Below are 20,591 nucleotides of genomic sequence, written 5' to 3'. Positions count from 1 at the left end.
AATAGCTTCATAATGAATGCTGGGCTCTTTCTGGCATCATCACTGTCAGGGCACAGGGGCATTGTTGGTCCAGGGACATTACTATTTCAGCTCCTGTGAGGTAATATTAGAGCAGGCTTTCCATCAACCTACAACCTCTGTGTGATATAACACAAGGCTATTTTCAGCCAGCGGCTGTCAGGACTGGATAAGAAAGTAAAGGCATGAAAGGGCGCCTGGGATGCTGATTCTGGCACCTCATGATTGTTCTTCATGGAAAAGTTTTAAATGATTTTTATGCGTTTGAAATCTGATGCTTGCAAAGATGTCAGAGGGGTAACTCACTATTTTAAGGCTATTAATTTACAGTGCTATTAGCTTCCTGTGGTACACAGTTTTCTTGTTTGGTTTCATTGTTTAATTTGGGCTTTGAGGTGATATTTTTCCAAATTCTGCAAGGTCAGAAGATTAAATGCATTTAAATTATTTCTCTCTCCTACTGTAGCCCATTTTATCAGCTTAAATTAAGTTTCACATATTCCCAGAATGTATCTTCAAAGTTTCAGCTCAGCAATACCTCACCGATCGCTCACAGGTGCATGTAGCTTTAAATGCAAATTTGCTGCTCCTGGCCACACCCATGGATACCAATCAATAGATAATAACCAATACCCAAATTAGAAAGCATTTATTCTGGGTTTAATTAATATAAATAATGGAATGGTTAATGATAGGTATGAATATTTTTTATGATATAGCCCTGAGGACAGAGTTTAATGGTTGTAATGGTTATAGATGGTTATAATAATAACTCCTAACTGTTCTTCCAAGTTTCATTTTCAATAAAATATATTAAAGCCATCATTACTGTTGTGTTTTCATGACTTAGGTAAAAAAGGGCATGCTGTTGGGGGATAGATGCTGTTTTTCCAAAACAGTATCGTAAAACCTAAAGAATATACTCTTCCTGCTCTTTGAAATATTATTAAGGATTAGTCATCCAGTTAATAATGTCAGAATATTACAATACTTTGTTAAATCATGACCTATGAAGACTGTGTAATGGTTAAACTGAAGAAAAGTAAAACAAAAAGATACAAATGAGATGTTTTTGGTGAAATTGAAACGATGAGCTGCTTTTGCAAGGCGTTGCAGGTGAATAAAGACCAAAAAATAAGTAGAGTATCGCTAGGTGGTTGCCAGGCAACAAGATGGCTTTTGTGGATATAAATGAGAAGTTATTGTCACAGAATAAAAACGATATGATGCTATTATAAGGCGTTACAGGTGCACAAATGCTAAAACCATGTCATTTTAGCCCATTGCTATGTGGTTGCCAGGCAACTTGATGATGCCATAATATCTACTGTAGATAAAAAAACCACCAGGGGACTATTATGCACCTGTGTGCCAAGTTTGGGGCTCAACTCATGACTGTGTAGAAGAAGAAACAAGCACACACAAACATGCTTATTGCTTATGCTTCAGAGATATGTATGTATATGAAATTTGCCACTTTTTAAATTTTTTTGGTGGCAATCCCAGTAGATATGTCAAGAAAAAGCAACAATTGGATCAGATACGGAGGGTAAAGTCCAAAGTGGGACATTTATATTAGATAGATAGACAAAATTACTCACCCTTCTTGGCAGTCTACTCTAATTAATCACAGGTTTTCATATAACCGAAGCTCATCTGTCTGTGGGCTTATTGAGGGCTTGGTCTGTGGGGAAGTGGAGTGCTGGCGGATTACAGTTGGCTTTTGGTGGATCACATCCACTACTGCAGTCATGCATATCCTATCAACGGCTAAGCTCATGAGTGTGGAGCGAGTCAATTCTAAGGCCCAAATCTCAATCCGATGGTGTGAGAGGAGAGACAGTGTGACCCTTTGGTGACACAGCGGTCACGCAGTAAGCCAGCTCAAATGGTGGACTGTCAAATGTCCTGGCGTCAGAGGACAATGATGAAGGCAGTCTCACGCGACTCTTGGGAAGGCTATCCAACTTTGTGTTCTAAATGTAATTATTACAGAAAAAACAAGTTTAAAAGAATAGAAAGAAAAAAGAAACAAATCTGGAGACAGGAGCCAAAATGACTTAGAATTTGTTTATTTATTTATTAAATACAGCATATTACACTCATGTTGATAATCCGTATATACTAGTACTTATATCGAGACATTGTTTTAAAGTTAAACTCTTTATTGCCGCACATGTTAAACCGAATGTTTAATTTTCTTCTTTTTATACAGTGTAAAAAAATGAAATGAATCCTATGAACAGACAAACATGTCCTTTGTGCTACATATTACAAAGTGGTGTTAACGTTCAGGACATGATGACACTGATAAGACACATGCTGCACAATGGACACTTGGTAGGACAAACAAACACAAAAATAATAATTCCACAGGAACAGGAAAAATCCTTCACGCAGTGCATTACTGAAAGTCTGGCTTCCAGTCAGATCTGATTGTTTCACTGATACTAACTCATACATGGTAGCCAGCCCCTTGATCATTGTTGGCAAAAGAAAACAAAAAATGACTGGAAACCAGGCTTTGCATTTAGTAAAGCAACATCTAACACTTTCAGTCACCGTGTGCATTATTTCATTCACATCCACTGAGTCTAGCACCCTCAGACCTACGTTAAGGACTCGTTTTCAACATTTGAAGAAAGAAAACCTTGTGAAATTTCCATACTCTCATTTGCTCTGTTCAACCTTTGGGATGCACTTTCATTTTTCTCATGAAATGAAGTGCTTTGCATTAAGGAATTTTTCAACTTACATAGTGCAATTTTACATTCCTCGTCATTGATGAATTTGTCTCCATGTCGTAAAACTATTTGGTGCATGAATGGAAGAATGAGTCAAAATAAAAGTGCATGCAGGAGACATACAGACAGGAACAATTCAAAATATGCTTGTTCGATTTCGCAGTGTGGGATAGATAAGGAGGCTGACACCACTCCACTCTCGGTCTGCTACATATGAAGCTGCAGCCAGAGGCCGGTTACTTGATTAGCATAAAGAATGAAAGAAGGGGGAAACTAACTCAGCTTGGTTATCCCTGTAAAGCTCTAAAACAGGTTGATTTAGGTAGACTTTTCCTGTTTTTTAAAAAAATTTTTATTAAAATGGCAGCCTCAACTAGCGGACTGACAAATATACATTGCTTTTATACATTGAGGCCAAGGGCTATTATAAATGAGCCCTTCGTCATCAGATGGTTAGCAGGTTTCTGTGGATGTCCGTGTGTCTGCCTATTCTTTTTGCAGACAGTTTACATGATAATGAACTAACAGAGCATAACCTAGGCTTTAAGCATTGATTATACTCTGTTGCAGAGATGGACATTGATTTACAGTTCGAGACTCAATAGCTGCGTAGTTTTTTCTGTTACACTTCTCTGAAGTCTGTTTTATGCCCACTGCCTGGGATAGATGGGTAGCTGGTCCACTGTTATTTAAATTCTTCACAGACGACTCCGTGCAGTCACAAAAAACAGGCAGGTACGCAGATGCCCACACAGATGTTCGCACGCACTGATGACAAAGACATCCAGTGGACTTGAACCAAATAGATCAGCAATTAAGATCGTAGAAGGACTTTGTGCTAGTGGAGCTTTTCGTTACGTCGGAGGGCATATCCTATCATGAGATACCTCAGAGAACCAGGGTTACACGGGTAACCAAACACATTAAAGTCACTCATGAGACTAGGAAATATACTGTGTTCCAACTGAAGAGTTGGAAATCCCAACTTTGATGTAGGACTTTCCAATTTGAACTCTACACAAGCTTTTTATTTTTTAATTTTGGGGGGGGGGGGGGGGAAGCTAAATTACTTAATAACTCAAAAATTATGAGTTATGCATCTGAGAAGTCAAAATTATAAACTACAAAAAATTTGGAAATAACCCAAAATACGATATTTTCCACGTACTACTACTACAGCTGGAACGGTCAACTCGAGAGTGGCGTCACTCCTACCTCTGACAACTCCGAGGTAAAAGAAACAAAGCTTTAGTCCAGGCACTACATTATCTGTCTGTGTGTGGTAAAGGTGAGTACTTATTATTATTGGACAGATTTTAGGCAAACCTATATTTTAATACTTATTTTAGACCATCTGATGTAGCAAAATGTCAACTATGCAACAAATAAATAAATAAATAAGATAAAAACCAATTAAATTTGCACTTTTTTGCTTTAAAATGTGTAATTACTATGCAGCGAGCTCAAACTACTGCATTCGAGGACTTACGTTTCTTTATGAGTGCTTTCTGATTATTTATTAACAGCGACAAAAATTATGCCAAAATATAAGAGCTTTGCAATTTCATGTTTAATTTGTGGGTACTCCTCTCCCGTGACAATTCTTCTCCTGGCAACGAGAGGGAAGTATCCCTTAGTAACATTACACTAAAATGCAGAGAAAAAGTATTTTCCCTCTTCCTGATTTGTTTATTTTTTTGCACATTTATTAAATTACATTACTTACATGGTTCAGATCATCACACAGATTTTTATGTATTTACTCTGGTTATCTTTGTTAAATATTAAAATTTATTTTGCTGATCTGAAGTATGAAAATATGAAAAAAAACCCCTAAGAACTCAGGAAGAGGGAAAATACTTTTTCACGGCACTGCATTTTATTTAGAGCTTCAGAGGCGCTGCTTTCCTCTGCTTCCAATCTTTATGCTTCCAATCTTTAAGCTATTCATCTCATGATATTAGCATCATATTTAAAAGAAAGTCAATTCAAGCTTCACAACTCAAAAGACAAAAATATGAAACTATTACTTTAGAAGAAAATAAATAACTTTGTGTGGACGTAAACTTAGAAAAACTCAAACTCCAGGAGAATAACTGAGAAAGTACAAAGGAGGGAAAGAAGTTAAGGAAAATGAAGTTAAGGAAATAAAAAAAAATCCCTGAGGGCTAAAATCCTACAGATGTCTTCATGATAAAAGCAATAGAGGATGCTTCATAAACAAAAATGATTGGAATCTCATGTACAGTACTGATGATTGCACACGGTAATCACATAATTCTTTAGCTAGCTAATGCACAAATGGGCACAGATTCAGTATTTCAGCTGTGACATGAACAGCTTTGCTTGCAGGACTACAGACTTTTAACTGTATGGAATCAATAAATTAATGCTGAGTGCAACACAAATGCTGCATTCAATAAAATGTGCCCTTTAAAATGAGAAAGAATGAGGATTTTTTTTTTTGCTTGTGGCAGCAAAAATAGAACAGACCTATGGAGGGCAAGGATAGAAGAAGTCATCAGAAGAAAGAAAAACTGCAGAACTGGTCTGGTAGAGAGGAAAAGGTAGATGTAATGCAGAAAGGGCTGAATAAGGTATAAAAAACAAGAATGGGATTTAAAATGGAAGAAATAAAGGACAGAATGTATCAAGAAGACATAATAAAAATGTAAAACTAGAACATCAGTTACATCTTCTTATCAGGAGAGGTCTTTGAGTTGGTTGCTTTGCTCAATGACCGCCTTTGCAAACTGCTTGAAGACTCGGTCCATATAAGTGCTCTGACGTGGCCACAGGCCCTCCAGGAAACCAATATGGCCGCCGTGATGGGTAATGAGCATGGCCAGGTTAGGGTTCTGTTTCACTGCCTCCACTGGAATGGCTGCAAACAAAACACAGAATTCACTTTTTGTTTTGTTTTGGTTTTTTTTGCTTAATCTCTGTGCAATGTCTTTACATGACATGCCAGAATGTTATCATTAGTTCACGTAGTTGAAGTATTTTCACCCATGAACTGGACTTTGGACTGGAGACTCACCGTGAGATGGAGAAAAGACATCGTCAGCAGCGTTGAGACATAGCATTGGCACCTGCACAGATTTGAGCCTGTGGACAGGACTGGCATCGCGGTAGTAGTCGTCATTGGTAGGATAACCAAACATTATGGAGGTGAACCTCTCGTCAAACTCTCGGATGGTCCTTGCCTGTGGGAATGCGGTAAAACGATTTATTCGGTCTACTTTATTTAATGAAATTGGCATGGCTTAACGCCGCTGAAAATAATCCCCTACCTTCATGACATGATCAATGTCGTAACATTTTTCGAGCACTGGTCTGTGCCTGCGGGGCAGATTTAAAACAAAAACAAAAAACAGGTCACTAACTGCTGTTAGGTTACATGACTTGCATTTGAAAATATTCCCCAGAAATGCTGACAAGGTTGTAACAATATAATAATCTACCCCGGAAAAGAAAAGATCAATTCAAAAAAGCTTTTTTCAATAAAACATCAACATCGATATGAGAACATTCCTCCTGCTAATGAAATTCAGCTCCTCACACATAGCCTTCATTTCCTCTCAGCATGATCCCGGTTTCAGATGTGCAAACGTTGTCATCAGTATTTGTCTTAAATAGCAATATTCTAAAGAACACAATTGGCTTGATGATAAGCTAATATCAGTTATATTTATTTAAAATAAGCATGAACTGATATTCTCATTCGCATCAAGAGAAGTAAAAAACGTGGGGGTTGTAGAGGCTGTGAAAAATGGGCCGTTTTAGCCCGTTGCTAGGCAGCTTCAATTCAACTTTTCTGGATCTAAATGAGTTGATGCTTTTGTTAAATGTTAATTGCATAAATGCTAGAAAAAATTGCAGTTGCTAGGCAACATGAAGATGCCATTTGTGGATGTCATTTGTGTATTATATAAGAATATTTTTATCCATCTATTAATTCTGGACTGTGGCTTTTTGAACTTTTGGCATTGAATTCATTAGCTGTTCATAATGGTGACTATTGATCCTAATTTATTCTCTAGCATTTTTGGAGCCTTTAGTTCTTGTTATAATTTATTTTTCCAGTTTCATTTGTTTCCTCAGTGTTTCCCGTCTTCTGCGTTTGTGTCAATTCTTCTTCGTTTAGTTCAGTCCCGTGTCTGCGTTTCCCTGTTTATTGTTTCTCACTTCCTGCCTTATCTTAGGCGTTATTTCTCACTTGTGTTTTGTGTTTAGTTTTACTTCACCTCATGCCTCAATGTCTTTCATTACAATCACATGTGCCTCATGACCCTGCTGTGTCCACTTCTACTAATTACCCTCATGTGTAGAAATAGCACTGTCTTCTCCTCAGTGTTTATCAATCCACCCTTGTGTTGTCCCTGGCTATTAAATCAGTTATTAGTCCTTTAGTCTGTTATTAGTCTGGATTTCTGGATTTACTATCATCATCATCATCATCATCATCAATGCAATAAAGGTGCTCTTTAGGTTTACACTCAGCTATTTATCCATCCTGCATTTGACATATGGTTACACAGCAAATGACAGTGAGACAGCGAGGGGAAGTCTCGATTACCCAGAGTGACACCATGTAAAGGTGGTTCAGCCTTGACCTTTACCTTTGACCCTGTTGCTGGAAGGCAACAGCGCAAACCACTACATCATCATAATTATTATTTACTTAAGTATGATTAAGCATTTATTGATTTCCGATTAGGCTTTTACCTTATTAAAATATTTGTTTTGTCATATTGTAATTTATCGAGCTGTCACTAGTCTACGTATTTGAGCTATTTAGTTTTAATTAAATTTTCTAACCGGATTAATAAAAAATATCTTCTTTTACTTCTTCTTCTAACACAATAACTTAGGAAAAACTCAGTGATATCCAATAAGAAAAATGATGAGGCAGCACTAGGTAAATATATATATATGTATATGTCATTGCTCATATTAACACACAAGTAGGAATATATTGTGGATATGTAGTCAGGCTTTGTTTAAATGTTTTGTTCATCACCTAACAAATAATAAAGCATACCCCTCCCCCCCACAACTTTTAAATGAGCAAACCAAACATAAATATTTGAAACCCAGTTGTTCAAGCCTCTGTTTAGAATCTAGCACTGGCAGTGACTTAGTGGCTGTGTTAATCCCTGCTCTGGCCCTGGCTGACCTGTGCACAGAGGCTTGTAGGCAGCTGGTGAGGTAGGAGTTGAAGAGGAAACGGTCCAGGGGTTTTTCCAGTGAAGCGGTGCACTCAAACACATCCCAGCCCGCTGAGAAGACCACGACCCCTTTCAGACAGGTTTCCCGGCCCTTGCGCCCCAAGTAGTTTGCCAGCATCATCCTGAATATGGAGAGAGGGAGAGATGAAGGGACAGAGGGAAACTGAATGACCAATCCCCCAATTCAGAGGATTACCGTTGTGCAATAAAAAACACATTATTTGGCAGACAACTGGAAAATAATAAAACAAAGCACTGACATGTCCCCAACACACAGTAAATGTTCAATATCTCACAGTTTACTAAAGCTGCATCGTGAAAAGTAGCTTTAATGTTTATTCTGACTTTTATTAGCAGTATGTGCAAGCTAGCTTGTAAAGAGTGGCTCCATTACCCGCCCATGGACACTCCTGCAGCCATGAGTGGAGCAGCTTCATAGGCCCTCTGGATGTGTTCAAGAACAGTCTCCAGATCCTCTGTGTTGGCTGCACAGTAGGTCCTTGGGGTCTGGGTATGACAGCAACATAACACAGTCACTCCTGCCTTTCTGATTCTTTGTCTCTGTCAAAACCACGATGAAGACCCAACAAAAGTGAAAACTGGAAACTTAGTATAGTAAAAACTTAGATGACATTACAGTTTATTAGTTTGGTAGAGCAGCTGTTTCTTCTAAAGGATTTTATGGAGACAGGCTGACAGTCCACAGACATACTGAAATTCAAACTGTGCATCAGAATAGAGGAGAAAGGTGATTTAAATGAATGTGATGTGGTTGTTGGTGCCAGAAAGGCTGGTTTGAGTATTTCAAAAATTTCTGATCTGCTGGGATTTTTCCACACTGCCATCTCCAGGGTTTACAAAGAAGGGCCTTCAAAAGAGAAAATATCCAATGAGCTGCAATTCTCTGGGTGAAAATGTTTGTCCAGAGGCCAGACTGCTTTGAACTGGCATTTAGGCAACAGCTACTCAAATAACAAGGCATGCAGAACAGCATCTCTAAACACACATGTTAAACCTTAAAGCAGATGGGCTACAGCAGCAACAGAAGACCACAATGACTATCACTCCTCTCAGATAAGAACTAGAAAGAGAGGCTCCCATTGGGACCACCAAAATTGGGCAACAGAAGATTGGAAAAGTGTTGCCTGGTCTGATGAGTTGAAAGCAATGGATACGTCCTGCCTAGTATCGATCATTCAAGCTTTTGCCAGTGATCTGATGATAATATGGATATTTTCTTGGCACACTTTGGGCCCCTTAGTAACAACTGAGTGTTGTTTAAATGCCCTAATCTACCAGAGTATTGTTGCTGACCATGTACATCCCATTATGACCACAGTGTACCATTCTTCTGATGGCTGGTTCCAGCAGGATAACGCACCGTGTTATCACTAAGGCTTAAATCATCTCAAACTGGTTTTTTTTAATATGTCACAGAGTTCTCCGTATTCAAATGCCCTTAACAGTCAGTATCAATCCAATAAAGCACCTGTGATGGAACCAAAGATGTGCAGTAAATAAATCTGCAGCAACTGGGTGATGCTATCACAACAATATGGACCAAAATCTCTAAGGAATATTTTCAGCACCTTATTGAATCTAAGGTAGCTCTGAAGGCAAAGGGCATTCCAATTCAGTAATAGCATGGTGTACATAATGAAGTATCCAGTGAGTGAACTCTATTGAAACCTTCAGTCATTTGCTCAGTAGACCACGAGAATCTCCTCTCTATAAAGCCATGAAAAGTGGATTCACATTTACCTGTTCACGCTGTGTATCTACATAAAAAATGTTTTAGCAGGCCAGCACAGGATAACCCATTTTTCTGAGACTCATTATTATTGTTTATTTGGCAATTTCTGAGTATGATAAGAATGCTGTTCTGTGTATGTGGGGGTGACATTTTATTCGACTTGAAACAGTGTTATCACTCAGTGCAGGCTACTTAACATTTAAAACAAGCCTGCTCTAACTTGAAGGAGCCTATTTAACAAGTCCAGTTTCTCAGCTCTCCAAGGCTGCTCATTAGGATTCAAGAAGAAGCTCAGGCAAACTATATTCCTGCTTTTCTGTTCTCTTATGCTTCCTTTAATAGTTCTGGACAAGAGCAGAACTTTAATAGGCCACCAGATCTTACTATGCTTATTTTTATATTGAATATATAACAAAACAACAAATTAATAATGTCTCAGGGGAACAGACTTAGCAGAGTGAACATATTCACTGCAAAGCAACTCCACAGGAGAGTGTAATGTAATAGGCGTTTTCTCAAGGTCTGGAAATAGGGCTATAGCACTTAGGGATAATCTTTGTATCAGTGTGCATCTTTCACACAGTGGGCCATTTGGAAAAACTGGCCTGGTTGAACAATGGAGGATATTCACACTTACTGGACAGAGAAGCATACAAGTGCTAAAGCATTTGCACTGAATATCGCACCATTTTCTCCACTGACAGAGGGAGAAAACTGCCCCAACGACCTGGTACGGTGCCAGGATTACAGGGTCCAGCTCAAATGTAATAACAGCTGAACCAACTGAGTTCTGGATGTAAACCCCAATCAAACACAGTGACACTGGATCCTTTGCTCTTGTTTCAAATCTGAAGGTTTGATTTTGTGCACTCTCTCCAGGTGATAAAACACCACTTTGACTAAAATCTCTATGCAATGGTGATAGTAAATGTAGCAGGTAGTAGACGGTATCTCTATTCTAAAGCAGAGACATGCAGAGAGTGCAGAGAGTGGAGCCATTAAATGCAATGTGCATGGAATACAATATCCAAGTTTGAGCTAATTTGTATTAGCTCAATATACCCGAGTGCAAGAGGAGAGATTAAGCCAGGTGTCGGGACAGCACGTGTTTGGCGAGCTCATATTTCTGTGGCTCGGCATTAAAATACAGTATCTGTCTGTAACTTAATCCCTGCTGTGCAGCAACATTGTCTGTTCGGCGTCCACTGAGGCTCCCTGTGGGCTCTGCGACACGTGTGCAACAGAAGAAAAAGAGCAACTCTACAGGGAGGTCAGCTGTCCTAAACAGTCGTGTCTGACGCTGTGAACATGGACGGCGCTCACGGACGAAAAAGAAGAAAAAAAAAAGAATGAAATCTTTGACACGTGTTGGAACAGATCTTACCAGTAATGTTTCACCAGAAACTCCTCTGTTGTTGAAAACCACGCATCTGAAATCCACAAAACATATATAATTTTAATAATCACCGTCAAATTTAATGGGCAGCAGGTAAATGTTACATTTTGAATATATTAGATTGAGTTTGTCGAGAATGTAGTGCTGTTTCTTGACATTTTATACATAATATTTGGATTTATTACTATAAAAACTAACTGCATGTTGCAAAGTAATTGTCTATGTTGTACATGTGTATGTAATATAAGGAGATCTGAACTGATTAGTGCATTAAACAACCACTGACTAGCTCTTTTACTCAGCTTTCCAGAAGAAAATCCAAAGTCTGCTGATAAAACATCCTCAAATGTGCCTTCGATTGGTGTAAACTAACCAACTTCAGATTTCAAACTGGCTAAATCGCTAGTAAATGGCTTATTTTTTACATTTCCTTCCAATTTCAGGATTTTACAGTTAATCAAAAGCCTATAAAAGCTCACGTCCAAATGAAAGCAACAGCCCAGATTTCTTTATACAAACATTTCTTACATAAAAGAAATGAACTGTGTATACGATGAAGTGCGCAGGGAGGCACAGCTGTGTGAAGGAACTGTGTTTGTACTGCAAAGCAAAGGCATCAGCATCTCGCCAGTCATCTATTATCTGCTGGAGTCAGACCTGCTGTTTTTATAATCGGCATAACTCAGCAGCAGCAGCAGCAGCAGCAGGGCAGAGCTGTACAGGGTGCTGGGCGAGAGGAGGGGGGAGAAGGAGGTGGTGGTGGTGGTGGTGGTGGTGGAGTGCTTAAACACACGCTGCAGCATACACTCGGAGGCTGGTCCGGGCTAAGCTGCAAAGCTTGTACCCGGATAAGCTGTAATTAATTAAGCTACACAGACAGGGGAGAGGGGTGGAAGATGCTGAGTTTGCCGGCTCTCTTCCCATGCCTTTCCAAATCTGTGTGAAAGAATGAGTGCAGAGAGAACATAGACAGGGCCTATTGGAGATGAAGGAAAGTGGAGGGGGAAAAAAGTGCCTCCCTCTGCAACTCTTCAAGCTCGGGCTACATTTGGCTATTTACAAAAGCAGCTCTCGACACGGAGCTTAGCTGCCCACTTTATTTGTGATTTCACCTCAAATAACCCCGAGCCCCTGTCACTCATGGACCCATTATATAAAGGTATAAAAAATCTTGCAAAAGCACTATAGAACTGGTTGCAGATTTTACTTTGCAATCATGAAAGCCAGTGAAAGTTCTTTCACTTTATTTGGACATGAAATCTGCAGTCTGTGTGGATAGCAAATTAGAACATAAAGCAGAGAAATTGTCAGTTCTTTGAGTCAGCCAGGCTATTCAGCCAAGACCACCCACCTATAGCCCAGATCCCGGCTCTGTTGGACCATGTGTAAGATGTAGGACTCTCGGCTGGTGCCGGTCAGACCGGGGAGGAGGAGGACTGTGGGCCTGGTGGCAGGGTCGGGATGAGAAAGGCTGTCATCGTTGTCGAACCAATCCAAAGAGATCTGTCCTCCATCTGCTGCTTTAATGAGCTCACTGCAGAGACGAGAAGGACACGCAAGTCAGCAACACCGGTCTTCCTGACAATGATCACTCTGTGCGCCTGTATATATCGTCTTCTTCGTTTCATCCATTGTATATATACAGTATATATACAGTCAGACACAAGCATGGTGTGAAATTTGAATTAAAAAGCATATCTGCTAATGAAATAGCTATAAAAACAGTGGAAATAGTCCACTTCTTCTTTCACATCACAATTAATACTTTTAAGTAACGGGATTACTTCATTGCATCCGTTACACACGCTGCTAAAGTGGGGACTGGATATGTGAGCACAACACTCACTGACAGCTGCCTCATTTCCCTTGCGAGCACCTTGTCAGCAGACTCTGCAACACAGAGCAAATTCAAATAAAGAGGAGGCCATTGCACCAATGGGTTCTTATAGCTAATCAATTTCGTGGATGCACAACCCGTGCGTGGCAGATGATGTAATTCAGTCTCGGTGCATTTTTAAACCTGCTCCGCACACACAAACGCACACACGCGACAGCCGCTGAGCCCAACTTGGCCGTCCGGCGGTTAAGAGAGACAGCGTGAAATTACAGAACGGCCATGAAATATGCACCTGAGGCGAGACTTTAAAGTCAAGAAAGGCCAATTCGGAGAAACCAGCAGAGTCCGTGGTGCTAATCCCCAGCTATGACAACAAGCTGAGTGGAATTTCACCCAGACAGCCTACGATACATCGGACATCTTTCACGCTGTCCGTCCTTGGGTCAACCTTGTATAACTTCAATATAGGAGGAGTGTCCTGCTGTCCCCGGAGGCCATGTGATAATAACTTGAGTGAATGCAACTATCAGTCTTTCTAGGTTTGATGCGGTAGCACAGACCTCCACTAGCATCTGTACACCCAGGGGCATTATGGGAGCATTTTTCTCCTTGACAAAGATCTCTGTGAAAAGCAGAGGCAGTGTCAAAGTCCTTGTGGCAGATTAATGGTGTACAGTTCTTAATTCTTTACCGTTTCCCTTGAATTAAAAGTCATATTTAAACAAAATCAGCTGTGGTTTTATGTAAGGAATTAAGAAAACAAGGAAAAAGAATATTAAAGATTGTATTTTTGTCTTTTACTCTAATGTCTAGTACATGGTACAGACACCTAAACATAAGGACATCAGATCAGTTGTACAGTTTACAGTTATAAACACACAGACTTGGGCAAAACGCATGTACGTGAAAAATGAGGGTCTTTTTTTCCCCAAGTGAAAACAAATAAATAAGTTATACATGTGTTATAATTAAAACCAAATCTGTCTTCACTCATTCTAATCTCATATCTTGAGATATGTGGGGGGTAGGGAATGCAGTGCCAATTAATCTTCAGCAGAATGAACATTTTCAAGGAGCAGGCCTGGCGGACCAAGCCAGCACGGTGACACAAAGGATCTCTTTCTCCTCTGGGCTTTGGAGATTGGCAAAGAACAAGAGCCGGATTTGTTTCCAGTTGTGGCACTGGAAAGAACGACCAACAGCAATTTCTCAGTGAGCAAGTTTGATAAAGCCAAGCACAGTCAGCAGCAAAATACTCAAAATGTTTTCCCTGACATTTAGTAATGCTGAAATCTCTTGCGGAACAAAATTGATTCAAAGGAGAAATAAAATATAAGCTTAGAGGATGAAAGTGACAATTGGCACATCAGTCACAGCGGGGACTTACTTTCTGTAGATGACCCCCGGTTTGGCTGTGACGAAAGGTCTCAGCAGAGTCTGGATGCGGCTCTCCCAACACCAAAAGGTGGGGTAGTAGGTCTCTGACACTACTGGACATTGCTCCCTCAGAAAATGGTAGAACTTCTTACCTCCAGAGATCAGCTGTGGCTTCTGCAAAACAGACGTGAATGTAGGATGGCACAGGTTAAAATCATATAAGAGACTTCGTCTCCCTACAGGACTAATTTAAAGTGCTGTTATTTAGTCTTAATAATAGACCCATTACTGTAATAATAAATTTACTGTCACATGCGGTAAAGCTAAATCTAAATATATTCATTATCATCAAATCACATCTAATACAGACCAATACAGATCTAACTGTGACAGAGTTTGCTTTATGAGTGCATAAACCTACAGTTGTGCATGATTAATGTGCACAACCACGTTCAAGCATAGCAAGCTGCTTACTTTGCATTAAGTCACGGGTGTCAAACTCATCGGCCACACATGGCCCAATATAATCTCAAGTGAGCTGGCCTAGTTAAACAACTGCATAATAACCAACCTTTTAATGTAAAGAAATAAACACGCACACACACACACACACACACACACACACACACACACACACACACACACACACACAATTTGCATTCCCTGACTTAGGGTATAAAAGTGGTTGCTGGAGGTTGCGGATAGGGCTGCTCGATTATGGCAAAAATGGTAATCACGATTATTTTCACTGAAATTGAGATCTCGATTATTTGACGATATTTATTTAACCCTTTAAGACCTACTATAGAACCAAGTCCGCCAGAGCTTATATTATTTTTTTACATGTTGTAGTGCCATTTGTGGGAGCATTTCAAGTTGCTAAATAACTGTTATAGCCCATATTTTAATAATATGTATGCATTAAGTCCATAGTAACTACATTAATTGCAAAAAAGTGCAATAAATTACAAAAAAAATTGAAAATCGTTTTTGGTTTTTTTTTTTACATATATTTCTACTTGGAGAAATTTAAGAGGTTTATCCCTCAAAACTTTAAATACAAAAAAGTTGCAAAAAATAGTTTACAACAACAGGAAACTTATTGTGAGTGTCTTCATAGTTTTATTTTGGAGATACACCAATTTTTATATACTGCAGGAAAAACAAAAAAAACAATCCTATGATGCAAATTTGCAAAGAAAACAGCATGTGCATCAAAATAAACTATTTCCAGCAGTGCAATTCGAGCTCTAAGCATCCCAGAAACTATTCAGAAAAGTCAAACATGACCAGTGTAGGCTTTTAAGGCCTACAAGTAAAAAACTACATTTCCGCGAAAATGACGTCACTTCCGGTTTCGGCCAGGAAATGGCGGACATGCGACAGTTCGGGCTGACGACTTTTTCAATGTGGGAAGTGTTACGAACAGCTGATCGGATCGGCAAAGCGTGTTTCTGGAATATTACGTTTTTGTTCCTGCAAGCGCTTTTTATGCAATTTTTGCAAAGCTTTATGTGGAAGGAAACCGTGACCGAGGACAAGCTGATGGCATAAGATGTAAGTACAACTCCTCTGGTTTCATATGCAAAACAAATTATTGCGCTAGCTTACAGGGTTCAGGTTCTACAGGGATTTAAAAATAGTTACACAAAACGGAGCGTGCTGCTCTGACCGGATTTAAAGGGTTAACAATGACTTTAAAAAATAATATAAAATAGTGTGCAACACCACTGAAGTTTTTTTTTACCTCTCTTTTCAACCAACAGCAGTCACTCTCCTCTCCAAATAACTTCTGCTTAGCTTTCCGAGCTTCCCTCGGGTCCTCTTAATCAGCGGTCTCCAACCTTTTTTGCGCCACGGATGGTTTATGCCCGACAATATTTTCACGGACCGGCCTTTAAGGTGTCGCGGATAAATGAGGGAGGGGCTAATAATCGGCTCAGTCATTTTTAATGATCGTTGAAAGCCCAGATCGTAATCGTGATTAAAATTCGATTAATTGAGCAGCCCTAGTTGCGGGTACTCTCCATGGCAACGCAGGTCTAAAGACCAGTCACTCACCCCCTGGCAACCACCTCTCACTAGGAAAAATGGCTATAGGTATTTCTTTAGTAGCTGGTGTAGTTTGAATGGAAGTGGCAGATTTATCCACAAACACTGGCCAGCTAGTCCCCGAGCTGTAGTGAAACGGTGAAAAGTGTAGTGCAAACTAGAAACAGATCCTGTTTGCCTTCAGTGCAAAAGCAGAGAGCCACAACTTCTATTTGAAGGCGAACATTCCCCAATTCCAGCTTGTGCTGCAAAACAAATATTTTCAACCATTTCAATCTGCTAAAGGTTTTCCTCTACTGAGAGCCAGCAACCTCCGGGATCCACTGACAAATAGTACCTGGTGGTTGTATCACATCGCTTATGGTGGGGAAGTCAGTTTAAAGCAATTTAAGCTACAGGTTTTATTACATTTCCATTACATGTTGTTGGGAATTGCATTACCAAGTTTAGAAAGCATTTATACGGACTGTGTGTGTGTCTCATCACTCACAATAACATTGTGAGTGATGAGACCTCTTCCTTTAAACTACTACCATCTCCACAGCACAATTACCCCCCCCCCCCCTTTCACAAAAAATAGGTCTAAACTGTCTTTTCTGTCTCAAGCCATCAAACCTCTGAAAGCAGAAGAAAGTGTGTGTATATTGTTTGCATTATTTTGATGTGATTGGTTTTTATGTGTTGTTTACAAATGTTAATCTAGGTAATTAAATCTAAACAAAACAAAATTAGATGTGAAAAAAAAACTGACTAAAATAAAATAAAATAAAATTATAAAGGCAATATCTTTAGTTTTAGTGTTTGTTAGTTTGGCAAAAAAAAAAAAACCCAAACAAAATCAAAACTGACATTTTATTGAAACTTTGCCACTCACAAGACTGTGAGTCACAAAAACTTAATAAAAGTTACAGAACTACAATATTTCTGGTGTATTCAAAGGTCAAGTGACTTCTGCTACAAGCAGAAATAAATAAATGCAAATTAAGAATAAAATAAACAATAAAAAATAATGATTTTTGGAACAAGAAAAAAAACCTACAGTATTTTAATCTTTATTTATGCTAAACAACTTTAGCTCTACCAACACTTAAACAGCCATACGTTTTTCATCCCTGTGTAGTACAGTGAAGAAGAAAGTGAAAAAACAAAAAGAAAAACTTCCACCCTTCCAGTAGACCGGATTGGAACCTTTGGCGGGCCGGTTCTGGCCCCCGTGCCTCATGTTTGACACCACCGCTTTAAGAGATTCTGACTGGCAATTTCACAGATCCACGTTTATTTTAACCACATTTATACATTCAAACCCTAAAGTCACAGACGAAAAGCTTCTTTTTATTCATTTAGTGAACGCTGTTCGTCTCCATCCTTTACAAATGAACGGCGGCAGCTCAGCGGGCGTTACATAACACCTTCTACCGGCATTTCTAGCTTACAGTAAAAGCTAGCCTAGCTTCCCTAATGCCGACGTCTAACTGCAGTCCTTTTCTCGTTACATACGAGCTAAACTTTAATATGGATAACACCCATTTTGGGTCTATATACGGATTAGTGTTTGCTCCGTGCCTGACATCCGACGTACACGTGCTGCTTTGCGGCGTTATCCCTCCAGTTAAACTGATGCCAGCTAACAGACACCTCCATCAGCACCTACGCCGAGTACCATCACCAGTCCCTGGCAGTTAAGATGCTTCTCCGCGAAAGACCACACACCGCACACGGGGATTTATGTGATATACAAGCCGTATACCGTGAAGACTCCCCTCAAAAGACACAGACCCTTAAGTTAATGTCAATTACCTTCGCTACTGAGATCAAATAGTAGCAGGTGTACGCCGCGCTGAAGCCCAGCACCAGAGACAGACCCACTCCCGAACCGAACAGCCCAACTTTCACTTGGTTCTCCAGGTAATGCGACAGGTCCCGAGTCAAAATGTTGAAATTTAAGTCCAGCGAGATCATTGCAAGGTCCCTGGTGTTTCAGGTACTGCGAGGACAGCGGCCAGCTCTGGTGATACGCGGCTGTGTGTGCCTGCGAGCCCACAGTGAAGGAGACAGTCAAGGGGACCCGATGAGGACAGAGATATATAGGTATCAGCGACAGGTGGCGCTCTTTGACCGGCTATGCAGAACAGGGAACTCAGAATCATCCCTGCGCCCCCTGCAGTCCACAGACCCGCAGTGCAGCACAGGGATTGGAAAGCTGACGGTTCAGCCAAAAACTAAAGCGAAACTAAAGCTGGCGAATTAAATCAATAAAAAGGTGTTTGGAAAAACAGCAGCAACATCACTGTGCACATTGACCTCCAGAAAATACACTTACTGCTGTGGAAGTACAGGGTGAAATTAATTTACTTACCAAGCAAAACAGGCAAATGCCCCAGCGGGTACACACCTCCATGGGGACCAGTGGAGGTGTTTACCTTGTGGAAATTTGTATAGTTTAATTTAATTGGAGGGGGCTTATGGCAACTGTTTTCCAATCTATTCCCACAGACAGGCAACCTGGGCTAAAAAAAAACAAACTTCAATACATTATTATTATTATTATTTTCAGTTTTTCACAAGTCCAAAAACAGGGAATCACTGGGCTTAAAGAGCATTTTTGATCCAAGGGCCACACAAAGGGTTACAATCATTCAGTATATTGAATATGTATATTCAGCTGGATTGGAAACCAGTGTAATCTAATCTGATTGTTTTTGGATTACCTTTAAATAAAAAATGAAATGATGTAAATTTTTTAGAAAGATGTTTTTACTGTGAATAAATGCATTTTGTACATTCAGCTTGTGCAACTGACCTGATCAAACAGCCTTTCAAAAACAGTGCTTACACAAAGTACTGGTATATTGTGTGAGATGCTGTGTTTTCTGTGCATGTCTATGCTCATTATTGCAGTACTTTTTACTTGCAGTACCCTATGGAAGGCTTTGCTCTCGGGACCCAAGAGAGCAATCATTTAAAGAATTGTTCTTTCACTTGGAGTGTAAATAAAAAGGAACAAAATCTCCAGTACAAACAAATGTTAGATCACCATGAAAATAGCTAGCGCGCTAATAACACGAGAGACGTTTTTGGGATAAAGTAGAACATATTCATATGAGAATTAGTCCTTTCAATTTTTAAACAGACAATTAAAAAATAATCTAATCTCACATTTTAAAATGTAATCTGGGGTTATTAAAGTTTAATAGTTTGACAATCTGGTACATAATTTTGTATACAAGGAAAACATAAGCTGATGAGTACCTGTAAGGCTGAAACTGCTTACAATGAATATGGAAGTTACCTTAAATATGTTCTAGTGTAGGTAAATGTAGTTTAACATTTTTTATTGGTGAGCTTAGTTTTCATTCAGTAATTCTTCACTATCCTATCAATATATTTGGTATTTGACTGTACAGAAAGAAAAACTCTAAAAATCATAATAAATAAATGGACAATCAATATGTGTCTTGATAACTACAGTATACATTATTACTCAGTTGAAACAATTAAAAAAGGTGCCCTCTGACTTACCCATTCATGACTTATGCATTTTCTGTGTGTTGGATCCCATTTTGTTCTAAATTCGTGTCAATTCATATGGCTGCAAAAAGCCCACCAAAAATCAAAAAACTGAAAGAACTGTGGTCTTGTATGTGGAAGTCAGGAGAGGCGCTAAAGTATGTGAGGGTGGTGCAGGACATGTATGGAGACATTGAGTGTCCTGTGCAGTAGTAATAACAGATGTGGTCAAGGAGTCTCAGTACATTATGTTTGCAAATGACACTGTGATCTGTAGTGAGAGTAGGGAGCAGGTGGAAGAGAACTGGGAGAGGTATAGGTACCGGAGAGAAGATGACTGAAAGTCAGTAGAAGCAAGACTGAATACATGTGTGTGAACAGGAGGGAGACAGGTGGAAATCTGAACGTGCATGAAGGTAAATGACAACCATCCAAAGCAATAGACAGCACAAGAGAGTCGAAGAAGAGAGTGCAGACAGGGTGGAGTGGGTGGAGACGAGTGTCCGGGGTGATTTGTGACAGAAGGGTAGTAGCAAGAGTGAAAGAAGTTTTACAATATGGTAGTGAGACCTATGATGTTTGGTTTGGAGACTGGGAGGCTAACAAAAAGGCAGGAGGCAGAGCTGGAGGTTAGAGCGTTCAAGATGTTAATGGATGGACAGGATTGGTAATTTGA

At 39.6% G+C, this 20,591-nt stretch overlaps 1 protein-coding gene across 1 annotated transcript; it reads right to left on the bottom strand.

Annotated features, from left to right (window-relative positions):
* Window positions 1–3,812: 3,812 nt before the first annotated feature.
* On the bottom strand, window positions 3,813–18,541 carry abhd3 (abhydrolase domain containing 3, phospholipase). The gene is made up of 9 exons (XM_082513728.1): window positions 18,206–18,541; window positions 14,367–14,530; window positions 12,494–12,676; window positions 11,131–11,176; window positions 8,388–8,500; window positions 7,942–8,115; window positions 6,056–6,104; window positions 5,803–5,968; window positions 3,813–5,646 (listed from the first exon to the last, which is right to left on the bottom strand). The coding sequence occupies exons 1-9, from the start codon at window positions 18,365–18,367 to the stop codon at window positions 5,465–5,467; spliced, it is 1,239 nt and encodes a 412-aa protein (XP_082369854.1). The 5' UTR covers window positions 18,368–18,541; the 3' UTR covers window positions 3,813–5,464.
* Between the last annotated feature and the right edge of the window lie 2,050 nt (window positions 18,542–20,591).

This window comes from Aulonocara stuartgranti, assembly GCF_965226115.1.
Source record: "Aulonocara stuartgranti genome assembly, chromosome: 18".
Classification (NCBI taxonomy): Eukaryota; Metazoa; Chordata; class Actinopteri; order Cichliformes; family Cichlidae; genus Aulonocara; species Aulonocara stuartgranti.
This window is presented reverse-complemented; position numbering and strand designations above follow the sequence as displayed.

What these genes read in the sequence shown, in the direction of transcription:
- abhd3 (XM_082513728.1), bottom strand. Translation starts at nt 18,367, where the DNA reads ATGATCTCGCTGGACTTAAATTTCAACATTTTGACTCGGGACCTGTCG. An exon ending in ATTTGATCTCAGTAGCGAAG is followed by an intron (nt 14,531 to 18,205) that starts GTAATTGACATT and finishes TCTGTTTTGCAG; the next exon opens with AAGCCACAGCTGATCTCTGG. An exon ending in ACATTGATCATGTCATGAAG is followed by an intron (nt 5,969 to 6,055) that starts GTAGGGGATTAT and finishes GCATTCCCACAG; the next exon opens with GCAAGGACCATCCGAGAGTT.